Source organism: Ranitomeya variabilis, chromosome 6 (genome assembly GCF_051348905.1).
Source record: "Ranitomeya variabilis isolate aRanVar5 chromosome 6, aRanVar5.hap1, whole genome shotgun sequence".
NCBI classification, from domain to species: Eukaryota; Metazoa; Chordata; class Amphibia; order Anura; family Dendrobatidae; genus Ranitomeya; species Ranitomeya variabilis.
The window spans coordinates 119301715-119326373 of NC_135237.1; the positions used below are offsets into that span (position 1 = coordinate 119301715).

At 41.9% G+C, this 24659-nt stretch overlaps 1 protein-coding gene across 7 annotated transcripts in view; it reads right to left on the minus strand.

Moving 5' to 3' along the window:
• The window catches only part of AZI2 (5-azacytidine induced 2), a 44059-nt gene that overhangs the window by 6853 nt on the left and 12547 nt on the right, over positions 1–24659 (minus strand). For 4 of the 7 annotated variants that reach the window (XM_077268955.1, XM_077268952.1, XM_077268959.1 and 1 more), the window contains 5 exons: positions 14385–14593; positions 12020–12130; positions 11799–11898; positions 9540–9682; positions 4704–4765 (listed from right to left, as the gene is read on the minus strand). In XM_077268955.1, the coding sequence (XP_077125070.1) occupies positions 4704–4765; positions 9540–9682; positions 11799–11898; positions 12020–12130; positions 14385–14588 (620 nt within the window). In that variant the 5' untranslated portion in view covers positions 14589–14593. Of the gene's footprint in view, positions 1–4699; positions 4766–9539; positions 9683–11798; positions 11899–12019; positions 12131–14384; positions 14594–24659 lie in introns of all 7 variants that reach the window. The other 3 variants (XM_077268957.1, XM_077268956.1, XM_077268954.1) reach the window with 2 other exon arrangements.

A 24659-nucleotide genomic window follows, 5' to 3' on the forward strand; every position in this document is an offset into this window, starting at 1 on the left:
GAGTGACGGCAGTTGGGAGATTCATAGAGGACGATTCGGACCACCTCCTGGTACAAAGTCAGGTATTTGTGGCAAACTTTAAAACGCTTTATTGAGGGATTAACTGAATCAAAAACTAAAAGAGTCACCTTGTTAGAATGCAGCATTACTGCTGCACAAGGTGGCTCTTTTAGTTTATAACGGCTGGAGGGGGGTGACAGTGGCCCTTTAATGCATTGCTTTGTTTGTTTTCCCTTTTTAAAAAGTCTCATTTGTAAGTATACAATTTTTTTTTCTATAGAAAAGTTGATGGCAAAAAGTAAAAGTGAAAAATGCCATCATTGGAACAGGTTTATGACAACATACGGTAATTAATTAATAGTGCATTTCATTATTTTTTTTTTATTGACTTCAGTTTAAATGTGTCTGGCTTTAGTCTGTCTGCCACCAATCTACTCTAAAGAGACGCCTATGACTTGTAGTTCCCATTAGGAGGGGGTCGCCAACAAAAGAGGCCTAGGATGAACTCAAGTCTAATCTTAATAGCCAAAAAAGCAGGCATACTTTTACTTAAGAAGTAAATCAGAATATGAAATCAGACAGTGAAACATTCCCAGCGTTGCTTAGACCTCGAGTTGTTAATTAAGTAGTTTACACCTATGTGCCGAACACTCTGAGGTTTAAGGAGGCAAGCAGATGTTTCTGTAAGGCAAGTAAAACTGCACAATCTGCAGCTCAGAACATTAATTCTAATGTATTTTTAGAGCGTTTGCATCAATTTATTTCAATTCTTTGAAGAAATAGAAGAAACATTAAAGGACAAATAAGACGATCCGAAGGCAAGCTCAAGCTCTCCCCCTTGTGGCTGCAATCTGTACATGCATGAAAGCTTCAGCCAAGTACTCGCACAATAACAGAGGATGGCAAGTGTGAAGTGGTCTTTCAGTTATTTTCTGGTGATGTTTACAGGGCTTATTGACAGGCTACTGAAATAAAGAGCAATCTGGTTGCCAGAACAGTAAACTAGCGTACATGGTCAGCAGTTATTCTTAATCCTGACTTAAGGAACTTATTGGGGAATTCACAATACTGAACTAATCCTATTTTTGTTTAAATGAGCACACCCATCAAAAGGTTCATCCACTTTATAATATGATGACTGCACTATATTTAGCACTGTGCACTTACAATTGCTCATTTTGCCCTTCTAACCAGCTAGTTCTTCTCTTTTCCATTAGGTCTATGACATCATGTGATTAAAAACTGACTAGCAGAATCCTAAGCTCTATGTAGTAACAGGAGGTCAATTTTCCCTGTATGACTCATCAGTCACTGCAAAAGCCCCTGGCAGCAGGGAGGAGGAGCAGCTGGTTCAGGAGGTGAATAAGAAAATGATAAATGAAGGGACAAGAGACTTCCTATTTCTACACAGGGCAGAGAAAAGAGAAGAATTATCTGGGTAAAAATGCAAAATGAGCAATTGTAAGTACACAGTGCTATACACGGTAGTATGATAACTAATATATTAAAGGGATAAAAATGATGGGAGGAGGAGAGCTTCTTTAAGGCTAGTGGTCCTTTCAATTTGCTTTTCCTGTTCAACATGCAGCTAGGCACTGAACTGCAGCTAAAGCCGTATTCACACATTCACGTGTCAACGTCAGGGTGTCCGATTCACAGACACAAACTAAAACCTCCTCATGGACATATATAAGGCTTTTTAGTTTGGGTCAAAAGACCTGTGACCACTCTGTGCATCAGGGTCTGTACTCGGACCACAACGCACCGATGTGTAAATCCAGCCTAAGCCCCATTTCTAATTAAGGGCTACTACTTAGAAGAGGTCCTGAATCTTATGTTATTCCCACTGATATTGAATGGGTAGCTTTGCACTGGTCACAAAGGCTGACACTTATCTTCTCTAGCTCACTCATCAGCTTCGCTGTACAGTCTAGAACAGATCAAAAGGCTGACGGGACTAAGACACCGTTATTATACTACTGGGAGACCAGAATTGTAACACTACAAACAAGTGACGCCCCTATGCATCTCCTGTTCCTACAGATCTAAGGGAGGCTTCCTTCACACATTTCAGATATGACACCGCTTTCCTTCCTGATTTTAGGATGAATCCACATCCCGTGCAGGTACAGTAAATTTACTTTCTGCAACAACAGTCACATTCAACAGAGAATTTACATGTGCAACTTCAAAAGGTAATCTGAAGTTTGAAAGTTATCCCCTATCCAACGGCAAGGGATAAGTTCCCGATCACTGGGGGTCCTACTGCCAGGACCCTTACCAATCCTGAGAACTAGGTATAATTATAGTGGTGGTGGAATCATGCAAACTGCTGCTCCATTCATTCTTAATGGGACCGATAGAAGTAGCCAACTGCAGTGATCGGCTGGATTTTGGCATTCCCATAAGAGTGAATGAATGAATGAATGAATGAATGAATGAATCGACCACTACTCCATTCATTCTGGCTACAAGCCACTTTAAAAGGCATGTTTCATCAGCAAATGACTAGTGATGAGCGAATATACTCGTTACTCAAGATTTCTCTAGCACGCTCGGGGTCCTCCGAGTATTTTTTAGTGCTCGGAGATTTCGTTTTTAGTGCCACAGCTGAATGATTTACATCTGTAAGCCAGCATATGTACATGTGGGGGTTGCCTGGTTGCTAGGGAATCCCCACATGTAATCAAGCTGGGTAGTAGCTGTAAATCATCCAGCTGAGGTGAGGAAAAACTATATCTCCAAGCACTAAAAAATAATCGGAAGACACCCGAGCGTGCTCGAGAAATCTCGAGTAATGAGTCTATTCGCTCATCACTACAAACGACCTATTGTTTACAACACATTTGTTGTTAATGGTTCCCCTCTCTCACATTAAACATTAGATAAATTAGACATCTTGTAATTTTCACACTGACCAAGGGGGTTAATTTTAGCCTCTAACTTCTTGTCTTTTCAAGAAATTCCCATGCACATTAGCTGCAATCGACTTATTTCCGATCCCATCTTGTGCATTGAAGCATCTAATGAGCGTGTGCATAAGTCATTGTGATGGAAGGGGGAGCAGGGTCAGCGGTGACATCACCTATTGGGATCCGCTGTGTAAGGAGGTGTTCTCTGTCATTATTATCTTGCCTGTGATAAGACACTGCTGTAATCTCTTGCTAAATGGACAAGTAGTATCAACCTATCAATCAAACACCCCTAGCGTGAAAACAGCAAGATTTGCAACTTTTTTTTTTTTTTTTTTTTTTAATATGGAGTTTTAAGCAATGTTGGCAAAAGTTTTTTGAAAAAACAAAAACATTTGACTTAAAAATGCATCATTTTCTGATTACACCTTTAAATATAGACTGCAAAACAGATGCACCATCTTGTACCTAGTGCAGGGCTGGGGGGCAGTGCATGACAAATGTATTCCGAAGGAGGTCCCACTCTGCCCCCTAAGGGCCTGCACTAGGCATTACACGCTGTATCACGTATGCTTGCAGTATACCTCTAACCTCAGCCTTTATCATCTCTACAAAGCTACAACTTACATCAATCACCTAAAAGAAGGTTGCGGATATGTCAGGTTCCTTATGGAGAACAGGACAGAAGCCAGTATAGCATGGGCATGGAGTACAGTTTCCAAGGTAAATGTACTGCGGTTATTTCATTATTGCTATTGTAGCTGTGCGCTGTGAAATAGACGGCAACTCATATAATAACTAACAGGAAAGGACCGCCGACACCTTTACCCCGTGCTGCTACTGTACGTGTGTGTCATACAACCACAAACCCGAACGTGACACATCTCGCTGATTCAGGTCTGATTATTAGCAGAGGCAATGTCAACTAAATGTTCTCCGCAAGCACAAGTTGTTCTCTCTTGTTGGACATAAAGAGGAAAAAAAATAAATAAAAAAAAAAGTGTTGTGCAAAGGAAAAACCTTAAGGGTTAAATCTTCTCACCATTCACCTGGCTGAGTAAAAGATGGAAAATATCAGATAACAATAACTTCTCTTCCAATGAGAAGGAATCTCAAGACTAAAACTTGCAAGTTGTAGGAAAGGTACCATGTGAATATTCGATATCTGAAATAGCCCCCAAACTAATTTTTAAAGGGAGCGGACACAACCTCGCTCCTACAAGGTAAGAGGTAATGCAGCACATTTGTGCAAAACAGTAATTTAACAAATACTTTAAGTGGGTTGTTCACGACTGGGACAGAACCTAGCCCTATATGAGGGACACGGTTATGCTACGTGAGCTACTGAGCAGCGGCTATTCTCCGGATGAACCTCGGATGGCGGGAGGTGCAAGCTCTCTGGCACGTTAGCCGCTGATTGGCTGCAGCGCTTAAATGGTATTACAATGCCATGTGCAATGGTAAGAAAGGAGCTTTATGGGACAAAAACTTTAAAATAGATTAATAATCAGAACAGGCCGCGCTTATTAAATAATGGCTTACACATCTAAGGCTTCCATTCTGCCTCCTCACAAAAGATTGCTGCCCTGATGAAAAGGAAGAGAGACGGGGAAGCAAGACCCATGGGTGCAGCAGACTAGCCAAAGTTTATACAAACCTCACAATAATGTTGTGCCTTCTGGAATAATGCCCAGCGGCACCGTTAAAATAGGCTGTTAATATGTATTTATTTATTTTTTAGATACAAATTATGGATGAATAAAAAAAAACAAAAAACAAACAAACACTTGCCTGTCATCACTGCTATTTTGAGGATTCTCCTTGCACGGCGCTCTTCTATCCTCAGCAGCATTCTGCAATACAATAGGAAGGTACATTATACATAACGCTTATATGGCGCTGTAACACAGGAACTTCAATGGAGAAAAAGGAATTACACAAAAAGATAAAATAACAGTGTAGGAACTGTAAAGCCGGCCATCACACACCGCTCCACTGACAACTACCAAGGCCTTTATGTGCACAGAATAAGAAGTTACACTGATCCTAAAGTTTTAAAACTGTAAAAACAAAAGCAATATTGCAAATCATTTTCAAAATCCTTTATATTATCAAGAACAGGGGGATTTGTAATGTTATAGCGCGCCCCATGTTGCCTAGGCTGCCGGCCACCTCTACGGTGGCTGTTTTTCTTGCACTTGCAAGCGGTTTGCTATAGAGCATGCTAGTGCTGCTGAGAAGCTTTACAACCCTTGCAAATCTCCAATGTTGCTGGCAGAGAGATGTTTGCCTCTAACATCAGATAGCCTGCAATGCCGCTGTATGATAAGGCTAAAGCTGGGACCATTACGTGCACTTTTATAGAAGAGTGGCAGTGCCAGCAGCATGTTTTATGTCAAAGAATCTGCTGCCATCTAGTGGGCACAGCACATTAAAGCGTTTATCAGACAACTGACAGTGTACAGTCATGGACAAAAATTTTGAGAATGAGACAAATATTAATTTTTCCAAAGTCTACTGCTTCATTTTTTCTAATGGCAATTTGCATATACTCCTGAATGTCAGAGTGATCAGCTTAACAGCAATTACTGTACTTGCAAAGTAAATATTTGCCCAGAAAATGAACTTTAACCCCCAAAACACATTTCAACATCATTGCAGTCCTGCCTTAAAAGGAGCAGCTAACATCGTTTTAGTGATTGATCCATTAACACAGGTGTGGGTGTTGATGAGGACAGGGCTGGCGATCAATCAGTCATGATTAAGTAAGAATGACATCACTGGACACTTTAAAAGGAGGCTGGTGCTTGGTATCATTGTTTCTCTTCAGTTAACCATGGTTATCTCTAAAGAAACACGTGCAGCCATCATTGCACTGCACAAAAATGGCCTAACAGGGAAGAGTATCGCAGCTACAAAGATTGTACCTCAGTCAACAATCTATTGCATCATCAAGAACTTCAAGGAGAGAGCTTCCATTGTTGTTAAAAAGGCTCCAGGGCGCCCAAGAAAGACCAGCAAGCGCCAGGACCGTATCTTAAAACTGTTTCAGCGGCGGGATCGGACTCCCAGCAGTGCTGAGCTTGCTCAGGAATGGCAGCAGGCTGGTGTGAGTGCTTCTGCACGCACTGTGAGGCGGAGACACTTTGAGCAAGACCTGGTTTCAAGGAGGGCAGCAAAGAAGCCACTTCTCTCCAGAAAAAACATCAGGGACCGACTGATATTCTGCAAAAGGTACAGGGAGTGGACTGCTGAGGACTGGGGCAAAGTCATTTTCTCTGATGAATCCCCTTTTCGATTGTTTGGGACATCTGGAAAACAGCTTATTCGGAGAAGAAGAGGTGAGCGCTACCACCAGTCTTGTCTCATGCCAACTGTAAAGCATCCTGAAACCATTCATGTGTGGGGTTGCTTCTCAGCCAAGGGAATCGTCTCACTCACAGTCTTGCCTAAAAACACAGCCATGAATAAAGAATGGAACCAGAATGTCCTCCAAGAGCAACTTCTCCCAACCGTCCAAGAGCAGTTTGGCGCCCAACAATGCCTTTTCCAGCATGATAGAGCACCTTGCCATAAAGCAAAGGTGATAACTAAATGGCTCATAGAACAAAACATAGAGATTTTGGGTCCATGGCCTGGAAACTCCCCAGATCTTAATCCCATTGAGAACTTGTGGTCAATCATCAAGAGACGGGTGGACAAACAAAAACCAACAAATTCTGGCAAAATGCAAGCATTGATTATGCAAGAATGGACTGCTATCAGTCAGGATTTGGTCCAGAAGTTGATTGAGAGCATGCCAGGGAGAATTGCAGAGGTCTTGAAGAAGAAGGGTCAACACTAGTGTTGAGCATTCCGATACCGCAAGTATCGGGTATCGGCCGATACTTGCGGGTATCGGAATTCCGATACCGAGATCCGATACTTTTGTGGTATCGGGTATCGGTATCGAAACAACATTAATGTGTAAAATAAAGAATTAAAATAAAAAATATTGCTATACTCACCTCTCCGACGCAGCCTGGACCTCACCGAGGGAACCGGCAGCGTTGTTTGCTTAAAATGCGCGCTTTTACTTCCTTCCGTGACGTCACGGCTTGTGATTGGTTGCGTGCCGCCCATGTGACTGCGACGCGACCAATCACAGCAAGCCGTGACGTAATTTCAGGTCCTGAATGCAGAAATAGGCATCAGGACCTGAAATTACGTCACGGCTTGCTGTGATTGGTCGCGTCGCGGTCACATGGGCGGCACGCAACCAATCACAAGCCGTGACGTAATTTTAAAAATGCGCGCGTCTCCTGCCTCCCGTAACGTCACGGCTTGTGATTGGTCGCGTCGCCCATGTGACCGCGACGCGACCAATCACAAGCCGGAACGTAATTTTAAAATCATGAATGCCTAGAATTAGGCATTGAGGACCTGAAAATTACGTCACGGCTTGCTGTGATTGGTCGCGTCGCGGCCACATGGGCGGCACGCAACCAATCACAAGCCGTGACGTCACGGAAGGAAGTAAAAGCGCGCATTTTAAGCAAACAACGCTGCCGGTTCCCTCAGTGAGGTCCAGGCTGCGTCGGAGAGGTGAGTATAGCAATATTTTTTATTTTAATTCTTTATTTTACACATTAATATGGATCCCAGGGCCTGAAGGAGAGTTTCCTCTCCTTCAGACCCTGGGAACCATCAGGAATACCGTCCGATACTTGAGTGCCCTTGACTTGTATTGGTATCGGGTATCGGTATCGGATTAGATCCGATACTTTGCCGGTATCGGCCGATACTTTCAAGTATCGGACGGTATCGCTCAACACTAGTCAACACTGCAAATATCGACACTGCATTAACTCATTCTAACTATCAATATAACCTATTGGTACTCATAATATGATTGCAATTATATTTCTCTATGTGATATAAACATCAGACAAGCACTAATAAAAACCAGAGGGCAGCAGATCATGTGAAAATATAATTTTGGTGTCATTCTCAAAACTTTTGGCCATGACTGTACAAAGGAAAACTGTGGAAAATGTCAACTTTGCTTTAGCGTTTACTGTTGATAGCCTAAAAAAATAAATAAAAACCAAACAAGCTCTATCTCATGGGATTACCAGCTCCTGTATCAGAGAAGACTGTTTTCAGGTTCTGGTCCTAATAACCTTCTAGGACAGCTTTGTGTCAGTGTAACAAGGCGACTGCCATTTTTATCTACTAGAATGTTTACCTCCCTAGACAAAATAAGTGCGATTTGCCAATTACAGGCAGTTAGGAATTAATTTATAATGATTTTCTTTATTTCTTTCTAATCCTGGAAAACCCCTTTTAAAGGGTTATTCTCATATCATGAAATATTGGGATTGTTACTTAGCAAGAAAGCAAGTTTGCAATTGCTTTTTTCTTTCTTCTGTCGTGTTCCAGCTATGAGAGCTTTTATCTTACGTAGTTTACAGCTTGCTGACAAAGACATGGACTAAGACCCTGGCTGAGTATGGAGGTAGCTAAATTCCAGGCCGAGTTAATTCCTAATTATCCAACCTCTCTCCAGCCCATTTATTTCTACAGAGCAGTTATCCGGACGTTTACATCCCTGTCAGCTGCTGCTATCAGGTCTGCAACATCACAAGCCTGTGGGCCCCACCTGTCAGGCTGCATAACCATAGCAGGCATCCTAATCTCTGCTCCCTTCCCTCTATGAGCTGCTTCAAAAACACTTCTGTGTCCAAGCGTAGGTTCACAGCAGCTTATTTTTTTTCCTCACTCTTCATCTGTGAGCAATCTGTTTTTTAAACAGTATAGCAGCTATTAATCATTTACAAGATCATTTTGTTTCCTACGTTACAGAATTCCAATGTAGCCATAAATATTAGATGGCATCCCATTTTTTTCACACCTATAGACTTCAATGGGCAAGTCTCATCTGCACTGCCCTAAGAACAACATTGGTCTGAGAGCAGTGTTTTTGTCACGGACATGACTGTGACCAAAAGTACGGTTATGGGATGGAGTCCCAATATATAAATAGTGGAGACTTTAGAAGAAGCCCCCTGTCCGTCACAGTAGCACATTCAGCTCTGCAGCTCAATCAGACCTGTAACCCAAGGAGGAGAATCCATCCCCCATTAACGAGCAAGACCGGTGGCTGGGAAGCGGTGTGCTCCTGAAGACACATGTCGAGAATAACAATATAAATGGCTCCCAGTTAAGTGTGCCCCTCAATCAGGAGGTCTTTCTGCCATAGATCCATTTCAATAGGCATTATGTAATGATTTACATGCACTTATACTTCCCAATTTAACTATGTGTATGCTATGTGATGGAGCCTTGGCAGCAACAATTATTGCAAAGAGTTGAAGTATAACATTGACTATTCGTGTATACAGAAGCCATTTAGCTGAACTTGTATAAAAATGGAGTGTCCCTTTAAACAGTAAAACTCCCACCAGGGGGCACATACTGGATACGGGGGTTATATACTGAGCGCGATTCTAACACAGTGTGAAGTAAACCCCAATTAGTGGCAGCTGCAGGAAGACAGAAGTGTGCGATTACTCTGCACGGAGCAGCTACCTGGAGCAATGACGGTTGTGAAGCTTTCACTGCACGGTTTTCAGTACGGACAATTACCTTTGTCCTTTCAAGTTCCGCTCCGAGACGTCCACATTCTTCCTGAAGCAATTTCACTTCTTGCTCCAGTGACCGGATTTTCAGCTCACTGTTCAGCTTTTCAATTTCCCAGTCAGTAATACTGGTGCTTAAGCTTTTCATCACTGCAGAAAGAAAAATGTTAATTCATCCAGAAGGAGCCATTGTACTGAGCAGCGACATCTTTTATTAGGAAAATTACTGTACTGCCCATAACTCTCCGGTTCTACCCTCCCAGGCTATATAAGCGGCCTAGTAGTAAAGAGCCTGCACCACAAGGATGCACAAGGCCACGGCACTGCGGGGTCACCAAGGTACAAGAATAGCAGTAATGGGGCAAACATTTCACCGCACTATACGTTTCTGTGGTAGCTGAGCCTCCATTTACGCCATCACGGATCAACAATACTGAGGATCCATTACAGGAAGAACAGATTTATTGTGATCTATCACGGATATAGATAGATAAACACTGGCAAAACATTAAGGTTACTGATGGGATCACTTGACTCCTTCTGCAGTCTGGCACACAGGTTGTAAAAGCAGCCAAATAATACAGTTGTTTTCCTCCTGGCTGAAGAGCTTACAGTATAACTTACAGCCTTTCATCTATTACCAAAAACATCTCGTCAGTGGCTGCATGGATAATTAAGATTAGGGCCGGTCACTCTAGGCCTTAAGAAGCCCCCTGCTCCCCCTGAGCATTCCAAATTAGTCTACAGAGTTATAAAATACGTATACTTTTAACATTGCCCACAAATCCCATCACACCTTGAAAATACATTCCTATAGACAGATGTTTCTAAAGTGTTTTTATTTTGTTGTGGAGTCTCGTTACAACCATTTTTATTCATATTTATCTTGTGTCTAAATGACATAGAAGAGAAAGAGTAAAGGAAAAAGGAGGATGAGGGATGGGAATAGGAAGAAGTGGTGGCAAAAGGGAAAGTAGAGGCATCTGAATGTAGTTCTAACACAAATATCCTCATATGTAAAGCAAAACTAGTTTGGAAATTTCTAATTTTCAGGCAGCACGTATATAAAATGCTTTAAAAAGCATCACTCCAGGATTTTTTTTTTATTGCACCGCTGGAGTGGTGCTTTAAAGGGAACCTGTCACCCCCAGGGCCTATTCAAGTAAAAAAAGCCACCTTCAGCAGCACTAAGGCTGCATACTGTGAAGGTGGCTCTTATGTTTATTATCCCTAGGAAAGCTGTAGTAATGACTTTTATAAATTTCCCGCCATACCTCTATTGAGTCAGGGAGGTAAGTTGTTTTCTCCCCGACTCAGCCGCCCATCATCCCCCTCTGGCCTTCGGGACTAGATGCTGCGGTGTCGATAGAAGGTGAAGCTGCAGGAAGTTGAGTATAAGAACAGGGGCTTGCATTTAAAGCACCACTCCAGGGTTGGAAAAGAAAAAAAAAACAAAAAAACGAAACACTGGCATGGTGCTTTAAGTGTAAGTATTTCCCCTATAAAAAGGTGCATTTTCAAGGTCTTTCCAAGATCCTATAAAATTTAGCCACAGGGAAGCAATAGTATAAATTAACTAAAGAAACTATACTCAGATGTTAAATCGCCTGCCACCCCAGTGCTCCTCGTAGGTCTTTGACTACCTGGATTTAGCAGTCACCTGAATAGACCAGACATTGTCATTGCAGCCAAGTACACAAAGCCGGTGTGTGAGCACTGGAGTGGCGAGTGATTTTACAATAGCTTCCTCTAAGTAAATGTTTTAAGATCTTGTAAAACCTATTTATGCGCCTATTTTGCTGTCCAATTCATTTTGAGAAAGTCCACCTTTATTGTAGATGCTGGCAAGGATGTGAAGTTGGCAAGCCAAACTATCGACTCGGACTCCTCAATTTCCCTGACTCCAACCCCACAGCACTGGTCACTACTGATCATATGCATAAAGTGCAGCACAGATTCATCTCCACAGCACTGCCTCAGTACTGATCATATGCATAAAGTGCAGCACAGATTCATCTCAACTAAAAGCCCAGATCCTTACATCAAGAAGGATATTTACAGGACATTTCATAACTTTCCCAAATTATTATGAAAAACATTTACAGCACATCCTGCATTGTACTACTGTACCCAATTTTATATTTTAGGAATTGGAGTCTGTCCATTTTATACAGACTCCAACTCCCCAAAATGGACACCGACTCCACAGCCCTGGATGCTGGAAGCTGCAGCGCCCCCACACATTCAGCAGTGTAATGCAGCTTACCCTGATGTGTCTCCAGCTCAGATTTTGCTTGCAGCAGCTCCACTTCTTTTGACTGTAACTGCTCATTGAAATTAGTTGTAAATTCCATTTTCTCTTTCTCCTACATTAACGAAAACACACACTAACCAATAAATCCATGAAACCAAAGTGTATGCATACATAAAAAGCCCATATGTACAAGGTGAAGCCAACATCACAAGGTAGTAGATGAGAACACTTACCATAGCGCTGAGTTTCTTTTTTAGATTGTCTCGCTCAATAGAAATCTCACGGAAAGCACTGAAAGCTTTGTTCACTTTGTCACTTTCCCCCATGCTTGGTTCTGCACAAAGCTAAATAATTACAAAAATGATAGCAATAATAATACATTAGAAAACAACCCTGAGACTCAAAACAAACATTAAAAAAAAATACAAAAATGAAAAAACATTGGAGTGGTGCTTCAATGTTTCAGTTTAAATGGAAGTATAAGCGAGACTACCGAACAGGACAAGGACTTGGGTATTCTGGTTACAAGTCAGCTGAGCAGCAGTACTCAATGTCAGGCAGCAGCTGCAAAAGCAAACAAGATTTTAGGGTGTATAAAAAGAGATAAAATACTGGGACACCAATGTTTTGTTGCCCCTCTAAAAATCATATAGAATATGGGATCCAGTTTTGGGCTCCACATTTTAAAAAGGATATTCAGGTTAGAGTCAGTTCAAAGGCGGAAACTAGATTATTACAAGGGATGGAAGTCTTCTAATATGAGAGGTTGGAAAAGTTGGGTTTATTTAGCTCAGAAAAATAAACGTCTTCAAGGAGATCTCATTTATATGTATTAAATGCATGTGTAGTCAGTACAAAAGGTCCAGGGAGCACTCATTATGGGCAGAAGAAAGGTGATTCTGGCAGCAAAATAGGAAAGGGTTCTTTACAGTTACAGCAGTAACAGCGTTTAAAAAAGGGCTGGATGCTTTCCTCAGAAAAAAATGGCATAGTGGGTTATAGTTAATTCAGTGATCAAGAATATGTAAGTGGTGGAGAGAGGTTCAACTTGATGGGTATAGTTACATAGGTTGAAAAAAAGACCTAAGCAATGTTGAGGGGAGGAGGGAGCTGGCAGTAGAAATGGAAACTGAACAAAATTGAGCAGCTTGAGGTATTGTTATATATGCAAGCTGCAAGAAACGATTACAAATTAGTACGATTTTTAAAACTACTTACAGGGGTTTTCTAGTTTCAGGAAAGGTTTGTCCCCAGGCGCAGTTTGTTGTTGTTTTTTTTTTAATACAATAAACTGAGCTGCTTTACTCATCCTATCTAGGTCCAGCACATGGTCGCCGCCGCTGCTCCTGGTGTCTGTTGTCCCCAGCACTGACGTCCCATCAACAGCGCTGCAGCCAACCAACGAGCTCCAGTGTAGATGACATGAGCTGCTCAGGACCCCTGACCTCACTGAGTTGCAGTACGGGCAACTTGTCTCCCCACTGCGGTCAGACATCAAGAGCAGCATTGGAAACGCAAAGAAAGACTTTGGGGGGGCAATTAGGGCAGCGCTTCTATTTTTTTTAATATATAATGGTACCAAGGAACACAACTTTCCTGAAAGCACCTTTAAAAAGCGAGCCTTTTTGCCTATTCAAGCTGCCTGAATCTTGCAGCATTAATCAGAGACTGGTTCCTTTTATGCAGCCATGCATTTTTCCCTCTGAAAAGCTGCAGAATTCAAAGATAACATACTTTGAAAAGCCAACCGTGAATGATGAAACTAAGATGACCAGTTATAGATGCAGGTCCCTTGTGGCTTCAACCCTGAACCACAATAGCCACCAGTCCCCTTAAGCACAAGAGAGCAATCACTGAACAAGAACATAATGGTCAGAAGAATAGAAGACACAAAGCAAAGAGGAAGACCAGCCACCCGATGGCTTGATACAAGTTAACGGCGGAGAAGACCCTGGTGGATCTACCTAGGCTTGCACCAGATCGATCTTCCTACAGATCGCTCATACAACAAGGTGCCATGGGTCAAGGTCTCAAATAGTTAGGTTACAGGCAACAATTTTTTACATTATTCTTCAGCATAACGCATACATGCTACAATTCAAATACATAATTTTTATTCTTTAAAGAAATCAGGAGTCAGGTGGAACAGCTGAGACAGGAATATACAGTATGTCCACAACACAAAGTGGGAAAACCACTGTTCAAGACATACGTCCACTATGTATGCATAAAGACCACTTCATTCCTACATTTTGGATATGCACATTGCAAACAAGCCTTAACTGGATGTCTGACATTCTTTAGAGTCACAATTCACTTGCTTCAGGGTCTATAACAGGCACCACAAGACTCAGTGATAGCTAATCCATAGCAGAAAGGCTGCATTGATAAGTACATATACCGCTCGTATTATCTATAGATTAAGTCCCATTAAAAGAAAATCCTGAAAAATGTTTCTACTTTCATCCAATGGGATTGATATCACAAGGGATTGCACAAAATATAAGGACCTCACCCAGAGGGTGAAGAGGGGCATGTGAAAGTAGTTTATGTAGAAAATGAAATAGTAGCCCCAACTTCCCATTAAACTATATGTACCTTATTCTCCAGGTGTCTTAATCTTTTCTTTAGGGTGCCATTTTCACGTTCAGTGTCTTTGAGGCGCTTCTTGATGTCTTCATATGCTGTGACGAGGGCAAAGTGTGAGGCCTCCCCTGAAGAGGCACTTGCTTCTCTTTTTCTTGTATGATCTCCTTTCTCGAGAGTCAGGATAAAGATATCATCGTCTATATAGGGATCCATGCTGGCTGAAACAAAGAAAGTAGAACAAATTATATTTTTGAAAATGAAGGGAAACTGTTCAACATCACTTACTTTAATTGTAAAGGGCAGCGGAATAGGTTAATGCTATATAAAATAAAATTTATTAACTTACATGGAAGAAAACAGGATCTCCTGTAGCCAGCAGAATACCATAGACTTGTGGATATAAAATATATTATCTACAGATACAGTTCGATCCAGAAATATTTGGACAGAGACTGAATAGTTGTGATTTCAGCTCCGCAGGCCACTGTTTTGGATTTAAAACAAAACAACTGAGATCCAATTGAAGTGTAGACTTTCAGATTTAATTAAAGGAGTTGAAAAAAAAACATCTTGTGAAACGTTTAGGAATGGCAACCATTTTTCTATAACGCCTCCTCGTTTCAGGGGCTTAAAAAGTAATTGGACAAATTAACATTATCATAAATAAAATGTTCATTTTTACTACTTTGTGGAGAATCCTTTGTAGGCAATAACTGCCTGAAGTTTGGGAGCCATTGATGTCACTAAACGCAGGGTTTCCTCCTTTGTGATGCTTTGCCAGCCTTTACTGCTGCTGACTTCAGTTGTTGCTCATTTGTGGATCTTTCTGTCTTCAGTTTGATGTTAAGCATGTGAAATGCATAATTGATGGGGATGAGGATCTGGCGACTTACTCAGCCATTGCAGTACATTCCTCTTCTTCACCTTAAACAACTCCTGGGCTGCTTTCGCAGTATGTTTTGGGTCATGATCCATCTGTACTGTGAAGCACTGCCCAATCATTCTTGCTTCATTTGGTTGAACCTGACAAAGTAACGCCCTTTACACTCCAGAATTCATCCAGCTGCTGCTGTCCTCAGGCACGTCATCAATAAAAACTAGAGACCCAGTGCCATTGGAAGTCATGCATGCCCATGCCATCACACTGCCTCCTCCATGTTTTACAGAGGATGTGCTGGGCTTTGGAGCATGAGCCATTCTAAGCCATCTCCATACGGTCTTCTCATTGTGGAACAGGCTAAACTTAGTTTCATCTGTCCAAAGAATGCTTTTCCAGAACTGGGCTGGCTTCTTTAGATGTTTTTTGGCAAAGTCTAATCTGTCCTATTTTTAAAGCTCTTATGAAATCTTCTCTTTATGGCAGATGTAGATACTGAAATACCTACTTCCTGGAGAGTATTCTTTACTTCACAGAAGGGATTTTTTTTTGCAGAATGTAGTAAACTGTTAATTTGGCCACTCCTAACATTTATGCCATCTCTGATGGATTTCCTCCTTTTTTTCAGCCTAATGGATTGTCTGTTTCTTTTCCATTGACAGCTCCTTTGACTGCATGTTGTGGGTTCACAGCAACAGCTTCCAAATGCAAATGCCACATCTGGAATTAGCTCCAGACCCTTTATCTAATTAATTGATGATGGACTTATGAGGGAATAGCCCATGCAGCCTATTAAAGAGCTTTTGAAATAATTGTCCAATTACTTTTGGTCCCTTTAAAAAGAGGAAACTACATATTAACTCCGTTCCAACGTTGGGCGCAATTATATGCCCGTGTCGGACTCTTACCCTTTGATGTGGGCTCCGGCACTGGAATCGCTATCCACCCACGGCTGTTAACCCGTTAAATGCCACTGTCAATCTCCGACAGCAGCATTTAACTTGCGCTTCCAGCAAGCGAGCCGCAAATCCCGCCCATCGGTGACACAGTCACGTGATCACAGGTCACCGATGGGTTGACATAACAAACAGACACCTCCAGCAGACCTCTATGGTTGTCATGTCATAGCCGGATTGATATGAGTGCCGCCCGGTAGTCGGCGCTCATAGCAAGTGAGCATTTATGCTACATACATGCGATCTGATCATTGCCTGGATGTAGCAGAGCTGATTGGACAAGTGCAGCTTCTAATCTCCCATGAAGACGATTGAAGCATGCAAAAAGTAAAGAAAAAAAAGGTTTTTAAAATATATTTAAAAAAAGTTCAATTACCCCCCTTTCACCCCATTCAAAATAAAACAAAAAATAAATTCAATATACACATACTGTATTTGATATTGCCACGTTCAGAATCGCCAGGTCTGTCAATATAAAAAAAAAAAACGTATATACTCAAGTATAAGCCGAGAATTTCTGACCATTTTTTTAGGCTGAAATTGCCCCTTTCGGCTATATACTCGAGTCATACCCAGGGGTCGGCAGTGGAGGGGGAGCAGCAGCTGTCTAAGGGCATGTGTCCACGTTCAGGCTTGCTTCAGGCTTTGGTCAGGATTTTATGCAAGTAAAATCCTGACCAAAACTGCACCTGAGGTCACTGGCAGGTCACCTGCGGTGTGCCTGCGTGTTTTGCTCATTGTAGCAACATGCTGCGTTTTGAAAAAACGCACCGCGCATGCGTTTAACGCATAGTGGAGTCGGGATTTCATGAAATCCCCTCCACTATGCTGTAACATCTGGACGCTGCGTTTTTGACGCTGCGGAAAAACGCAGCGTCAAAAACGCAGCGTTTCCTGAACGTGGACACATACCCTAATAATACTCACCTGCTTCTGGCGCGGTCCCTGCACGTCCCTGGTTCTCCAGGTGCTGGCAGCTTCTTCCTGTAGTGAGCGGCCACATGGTAACGCTCATTACAGTAATGAATATGGACCCGACTCCACTCCCATAGGGGTAGAGCCGCATATTCATTACTGTAATGAGCGGTACCATGTGACCGCTCACTACAGGAAGAAGCTGCCGGCGCTGGAGAACCAGGGACTGCACCGCGCCCGAAGCAGGTGAGTATAACGCAGTGCATGATATTCACCTGTTCCCCGTTCCACCGACGGCCGCCGCTGTATCTTCCCCGTCCTGTGCAGTGACGCTCAGGTCAGAGGGCGCGATGATGCGATTTGTGTGCGCGCTGCCCTCTGCCTGAACGTCAGTGCAGAGGACAGGGAAGACATAGCGGCGGCAGTCTGTGGAACGCGGACCGGTGAATATAGCAAGTGCCGGGGGCCTCAGAGGTGAGTATGTCATTTTTTTTTTATCGCAGCAACAGCATATGGGGCAAATGTCTGTATGGAGCATCTTATGGGGCCATGTGCAGCATTATATGGTAAAATATCTGTATGGAGCATCTTATGGGGCCATGTGCAGCATTATATGGGGGCAAATATCTGTATGGGGCCATGTGCAGCATTTTATGGGACAAATATCTCTATGGAGCATCTTATGGGGCCATAATCAGCATTTGTGCAGCATTATATGGGGCAAATATCTATCTATATGGAGCATATTATGGGGCCTTGTGCAGCATTATATGGGGCAAATATCTCTATGGGGCCATGTGAAACATTATATGGGGCCATAATCAGCATTTGTGCAGCATTATATGGGGGGCATATTTTAATATGGAGCATCTTATGGGGCCCATCATAAACTGTATGGAGCATTATATGGGGCTCCTTATTCAATATGGATATTCAAAAACACTTAAACTACTGATGTCTCAATTAATTTTACTTTTATTGGTATCTATTTTTATTTTTGAAATTTACCGGTAGCTGCTGCATTTTCCACCCTAGGCTTATACTCGAGTCATTAAGTTTTCTCAGTTTTTTGTGGCAAAGTTAGGGGTCTCAGCATATACTCGAGTATATACGGTAACCTGATCGCTAAACGGCGTAACAAGGGAGGATGGAGAGAGGGGAAAAAAAAAAAAAAAAAAAATAAATAAAAAAAAAAAAAAAAAAAAAAAAAAAAAAAAATCGCCAGAATTACGTTTTGTTTTTTTTTCAGTCGCCAATATTTTGCAATGAAATGCAATAAGGGGCAAAAGATAGTATCTACACCAAAACTGTATCAATCAAAATGTCAGCTTGGCATGCAAACAATAAGCCCTCACCCAGCCCCAAATCACGAAAAATGGAGGAGATGCTACAGGTCTCGGAAAATGACGCCATTTTTTTTTAACCACTTAAATTAAAAAGAACATAGACATGTTTGGTGTCTATGAACTGAACTCATAATGAGCTGGAGAATCATAATAGCAGGTCAGTTTTAGCATTTAGTGAACATGGTTTAAAAATAAAAAAACTAAACTGTGGGATTGGGATTGCACTTTTTTTTGCAGTTTCACCGCACTTGGAATTTTTTTTTCCAATTTCCAGTACACGATATGTTAAAACCAATGGTGTTGTTCTAAAGGACAACTTGTCCTGCAAAAAAAAAACAAGCCATCACATGGCCATTTTGACCGAAAACCACAAAAGTTATGGCTCTGGGAAAAAGGGGAGCAAAAAACGAAAGCGCAAAAACGGAAAATGGCCAGGAAAGTTAAGGGGCTAAAACCCTTAACCAATTAGGATGTGAATACCCCCAAATTAAAGCTAAGAGAGTCTGCACTTTAAGCCTATATTGATTATACAAGTGCATTAGGAAAACCTGTCTTGGGCTTTTATTTTTGACGAGATCTGTAGGATGGTAATGAGATTAATCTCTCTCTCCAGTCTGGGTCTTGCAAGTGGCACATGGCCTCAGTATTCATTTAAAACTACAGTAAAGGTTTGAGTGTGTCAGTTTTGTGTTAAGGTGCTGTGGTTGTATGCCTGGTTGTGTAAAGCTAACCCAAGCCATAGCGAGCGACGTGGACGAACACGGTAACGCCAAAGAACCTTAGGGACATGCAAGTGCCAGCGGCACAAGACTTTATTTTCATATTCCCGCTGCGATCTGGAGGTTAGCGATTGTATGTGTGCAGTATTTGGACAATAAAGGACATTTACTTAATCTGATTGGGTCACTGTCTCACTAAATTCACTGGCGGAAATGCTGCTTCTTTACAGTATGCATAACTTTTCCTGACATTTTCTTGGTTGCAATTTACAGCAAAAACCATGATCCATAAACAGCTTACAACACAGAAAAGCGATTTATTTGTTGAAAGTTTATTTGTTGAATCCATCTTGTGGTTCTTGTGTAATCAGTGTTAGAAGTTTTCAGTTAATGAAATGTGCTCTGGAGCGGGACTGTAGGCAGAGTCTTCCTGTTCTAAGCCAGACACGGTCTACCTGACTTTCTCTCCATGATGAGGAACATGTTTGTGCATCGCGGCGGGCCTGCAGAAATTTCTGGCAAGTACTGGTTGTCTACTGCATGTGACAACAAGCTTTTCTAATACTGAAGCCATGCTAGGTTATTGCCAAAACCTTTGATCTTTTTGGCCTTAATTACAAAAGGTATGTTTGCAGCAAAGTCAACACTGCACATCACCAAAAGAATACCATATACTCAGTGAAGCACGGTGGAGGCAGCCTTCCTTTAGTCAAGGGAATTATGACTTGTTCCAAATGTTAATTTTGCAAAATGAAAAAAAAGAAAAAAAAAAAAAGTCAAACCTCTGTTAAAAATATTAATTTCCCCTTTCAACAACAACCCTAAAATGCTCATATAGAGTGCTCTATGTCCCTTAGGTTTCTTTTCCTGCTCAGGACTTACTAACAACAACAACAACAACCCCCTAAGCATTCCTCAAAATCAAAAAAACAGCTTTGCCAGAAGAAGATCAAAAGTTTTAGAACAGAACAAGCCAGAGCCCAGACCTGAAACCAACAAACTCTTTGGGTTGACCTGAAGAGGGCGCTTTACATAGGAGATGTCCTAGTAATCTGACAGATTTGGAGCGCTACTGCAAGGAAGAATGGGCAAAGATTCAAGATGTGCAACTATTATAGACTGCTACTGAAAACACTAAATACTGTCAAATTCAAAATGTACTTCAAGAAAGTATTAGTTTAAGGGTATGCACATTACCTTAGTTCTTTTTCTCCCCTCCAAAAAAATTTTTTTTTTTTTTTTCCAATTGAACTGTACTGAATATATGTAAATGTAAAAATTCTAAACTGATTTTTCTTGAGACGATTTTTTACATGTCAAAACCTGACATTTTAAACAGGGGGTGTAGACTTTTTAATATTTGTAAGCCAAAACCAGAAGTGGAACAGATGTAAAATACTGAACCTGGCCTTGACGCTACACTGAAGGCAAGTTAACATGAGAAAAGACCACCAAGGGGCCAGTGGATCACATACCCACAAGCTTAGCAGTTGTCAACCCACTACCCTTTTCAGATACTGATCTTGTGTACTTATCATAACTACGACTAAGTTTTTACAGAGATGGATAACTGCCAGGCTGTAACACTGACCTATATGGAGTCACCACAGGTGTGTCACTACACCCCTTTAAAGAAAAAATAACTCGGGAAATATCTGCTGACTGTGGCTAAAAGTGGCATTTTATTTTAAAGAAATTCTTCAAATCTTCAGGTTACAAAACATACATCACCTGAAATAAGACAATAGGGATAAGGAACAAAATTAATTCTGCCGTTACTTCCCCAAAGAAGGGGATCGAAGGGGCAATGTTTCTCCTTGTGGACAGTGATACGCCAAGCCTGGCATGCCAATATGAGAAGGTTGTTAAGCCTTGCAGTTTTTCTCTGGGAAATTAAAATATGCAATTTACAGAAAGGAAGAGGACTAGAACTCTAGTGCCACTTCTTGAAAGTAGCAATCCTAAAAGTCAATATCAGCCCTTTAAACAAGCCTTGCCAACGATTTAGGATAAAAGCCAAACTAGAATCTCAGTTTGAAGACACAGTATTTCGAGTATTGACCCTCGTCAGTGTAAAGTATCTGAGAACGGGATCCAAGGGGTAATGTTTCTCCTTGTGGAGAATGACATGCCAAGCCTGGCATGCCACCATGAGGAGGCTTTTAAACCTTGTAAATGTTCCTCTGGGAAATTAAATATGCAAAGTGCCTCTTCAAAGATAATACAAATAAATATAAATAATATATATATGCCACCAGTCACAAAGGACGATCGGAAAGACGCTCTGGGTAAAAAAGTGCTGGTGTGTTCCTGAAGCGTCTCCTGCTAGTGAAACTCCATATTCCCAGCAAGCCCATTTTGTTTACAGTTTTGGGAGAATTTTGATTTCCTTATGCTACATTTCCACAGTGAGTACTTGGGCGAATTTTTTATACTGCAAATTTTCTTTGGCATTTCTGCAGATTTTGTCTCTTGTAGGTGTGTTTTATATAAAGGTGCTTTGCTTTTGTTATTTCCTGCTATTTGTAATGTACTTCACGATAGTGGTAAACATTTTGTCAATATAACAATTATTTGTGAAAAAACTGGAAGTTTGAAAATTGTAAAATGTTCCAAATTTTTGCCAAACTTAATTCTTATGCCCTTAAAGGGAACCTGTCACCCCCCCCCCCCCCAGGCGTTTTTAACTAAAAGAGCCTCCTCGTGCAACACTGATGCTGCATTCTGTCAAGGTGGCTCTTTTAGTTCTGGTCCCTGCCAACGCTGCAATAATCGCTTTTATAATGTGCCCCCCTCATACCTCAAATTAGGCCTGGGGGCAGATCTTTCCCCCCTAACACAGACACACCACAGCCATCACTCAGGGCCTCTGCGTGCCAGGCGCCGCCTCCTCTTCCTTCAGTAGCGATCCCGGCGCCTGCGCATTTTTTTTTCGGGTATGAGCAGTTGCACTGCCCTACGAACTTACAGCGCAGGCGCCGGGGACGCTAATGAAGGAGAGGAGGCGACGCCCAGGGGCCCTGAGTGACGGCTGTGGTGTGTCTGCGTTAGGGGGGAAAGACCTGCCCCTAGGTCTAATTGGAGGTATGAGGGGGCACATTATAAAAGCAATTATTGCAGCGTTTGGGGACCCGAACTAAAAGAGCCACCTTGACAGAATGCAGCATTAGTGCTGTACAAGGTGGGTCTTTTAGTTAAAACCGCCTATGGGGGAAGGTGACAGGTTCCCTTTAAATCAGAAAGAGGTGTCACACAAAATGGTTAATAAATAACATTTCCCACATGTCTACTTTACATCAGCACGATTTTTTTTAAACATTTTTTTTTTTGTTAGGAAGTTGAGTGATAATATAATAGTTGACCAGCGATTTCTCATTTTTCCAACAAAATCTACAAACTTTTTTTTTTTTTTTTTTTTTATGTACCACATCACATTTGAAGTAACTTTGGGGGTCAATATGACAGGAAATAACCCAAAGTGACACCATTCTAAAGACTGCATCCCTCAAGGTGCTCAAAACAACATTCAAGAAGCTTATTAACCCTTCAGGTGCTTCACGGAAATTTTTGGAATGTGGGAGGAAAAATGACCCCCCCCAAAAAAAAAAAAAAAAATAAATAAATAAATAAGTCTAAGTTAATTTTCACAAGGGTAATGGCAGGTAGGTTAGGCAATTTCTTCTGAGAATGCAGATACCCCACATGGGGGAAATCTACTGTTTGGGCGCACGGCAGGGCTTGGAAGGAAATGAGCGCCATTTGATATCTTGAATGCAAAAATTTACTGGTACTATTGTGCCATGTTGTGTTTGGAGAGCTCATAATGTGCCAAAACAGTCAAAAACCCCACAAGTGACCCCATTTTGGAAACCAAATTCCTCAAGGATTTTATCCAGGGGTATAGTGAGTATTTTGAACCCACAGGTACGACACAAGATTTGATATCATTAGGCTGTCATGTCATCAGTGTTGAGCGCAAGTGCTCGCTACTCCAGTTTGCATCGGGTGCTCGGGTATGCATCGAATATCACTGGTGCTCAAGTGACATGCTCGAGTCCCTGTTCCACATGTTTCGCCGCTCTTAGACACCCTAAAAAAAAACAAACAAACAAAAAAAACACATGCGGGGATATGCGATGCTCCGTGCATATCCGAGCACCTGATGCAAACTCGAATAGCGAGCACTTGCGCTCAACATTAGCTGTCATATCGGAATTTTTTTTCTTTTGAAAAAAAATAAAAAATCCCAGTTCTAACCCCAACTGCAAAGAATGGAAAGAACAAAAATATCATTTTTATCTATCTAAGGGGGTGACAAATTGGTATTTGATTTGCTATTTTTTTTTTGATCACTGTGATAGACCCCATCACAGTGATCAAAAGGAACCAATAAGGAAAGGTCAGAGGCCCAGCGCCTGCGCACTGCAGTACTTGGCTCTGCCCTCAACAGGGCAGATGATACACCTGTGCAGGAAGGCGATGCTAGGGAGCCATGAAGCAAGCAGGAGGAAGGTGATCATAAGAAGATGGGAGGCGCTGGACCCGGATCTGTGACACCCACTGGACCAGAGCGCCCTGCAGGTGAGTATAATAAAACTTATTTTTCTTCTCTTACAGGTCAGATCGGGGGCTTATATACAGCATTATAGAATGCTGTATATAAGCCCTAAAAGGCAGTGGCCGCAACTCGTATCGGCCAAACCTGGTGACAGGTTCCCTTTAACATCTATTATAATCAACATCTCAAACAGTCACTGAGCTCAATTATTGGCTGCAGCGCTGGGACATCAAAGATGTAGACAATAAACACTGGGAGCAGCAGAGACTCCGCAATGGACCTGGAGAGTTGGCAATGGCTTTTTTTTTTTTTTAAACCAACTGCAGCCGTGAGATTGGGGATTTCAGAAAACCCCTTTATCTGGACAATTATACATCAAATTTGCAAGGGACACTATATTACTTAGAACAGTAGGGCTTTAGCTATACCTACACCAAACAATACTACAAAATACGGATAACTTCCTCGTGTTCAGGTAGTGGATACATATGCTTAAAACCTGCAGGGCGGAAATCACACAGTTAGGACTGCTGCAATCTATAGCACATCCACACAGGGATTGTCCTCTACAGCACATTCACTACTCAGCCACACGTGATAAAGGTGTGTTCGCTCCGTGTCGGCTGCCTAAATCTATGCAGACAACGAAAATGGGGGAACCAAAATATTCTGTGCAAATGCAAAGAGTTCTGGACCCTAGCAATGAGCAGTGATCACAGCAGTGGTCACACATGCTCAGCAGCACTCCATTCACACTGCACTTTCTAACCCCAGTTTTCATGATGGGTTGGGATTCCAGTCATCGCCCCATGATAGTATAATCCTCCATCCTGTGAAGAGGCGATATATGTAGTTTGTGGGACAACCCCTGGTAAATAACAGAGGCCACGACTCCAAATTCTTTGCAGTCCCC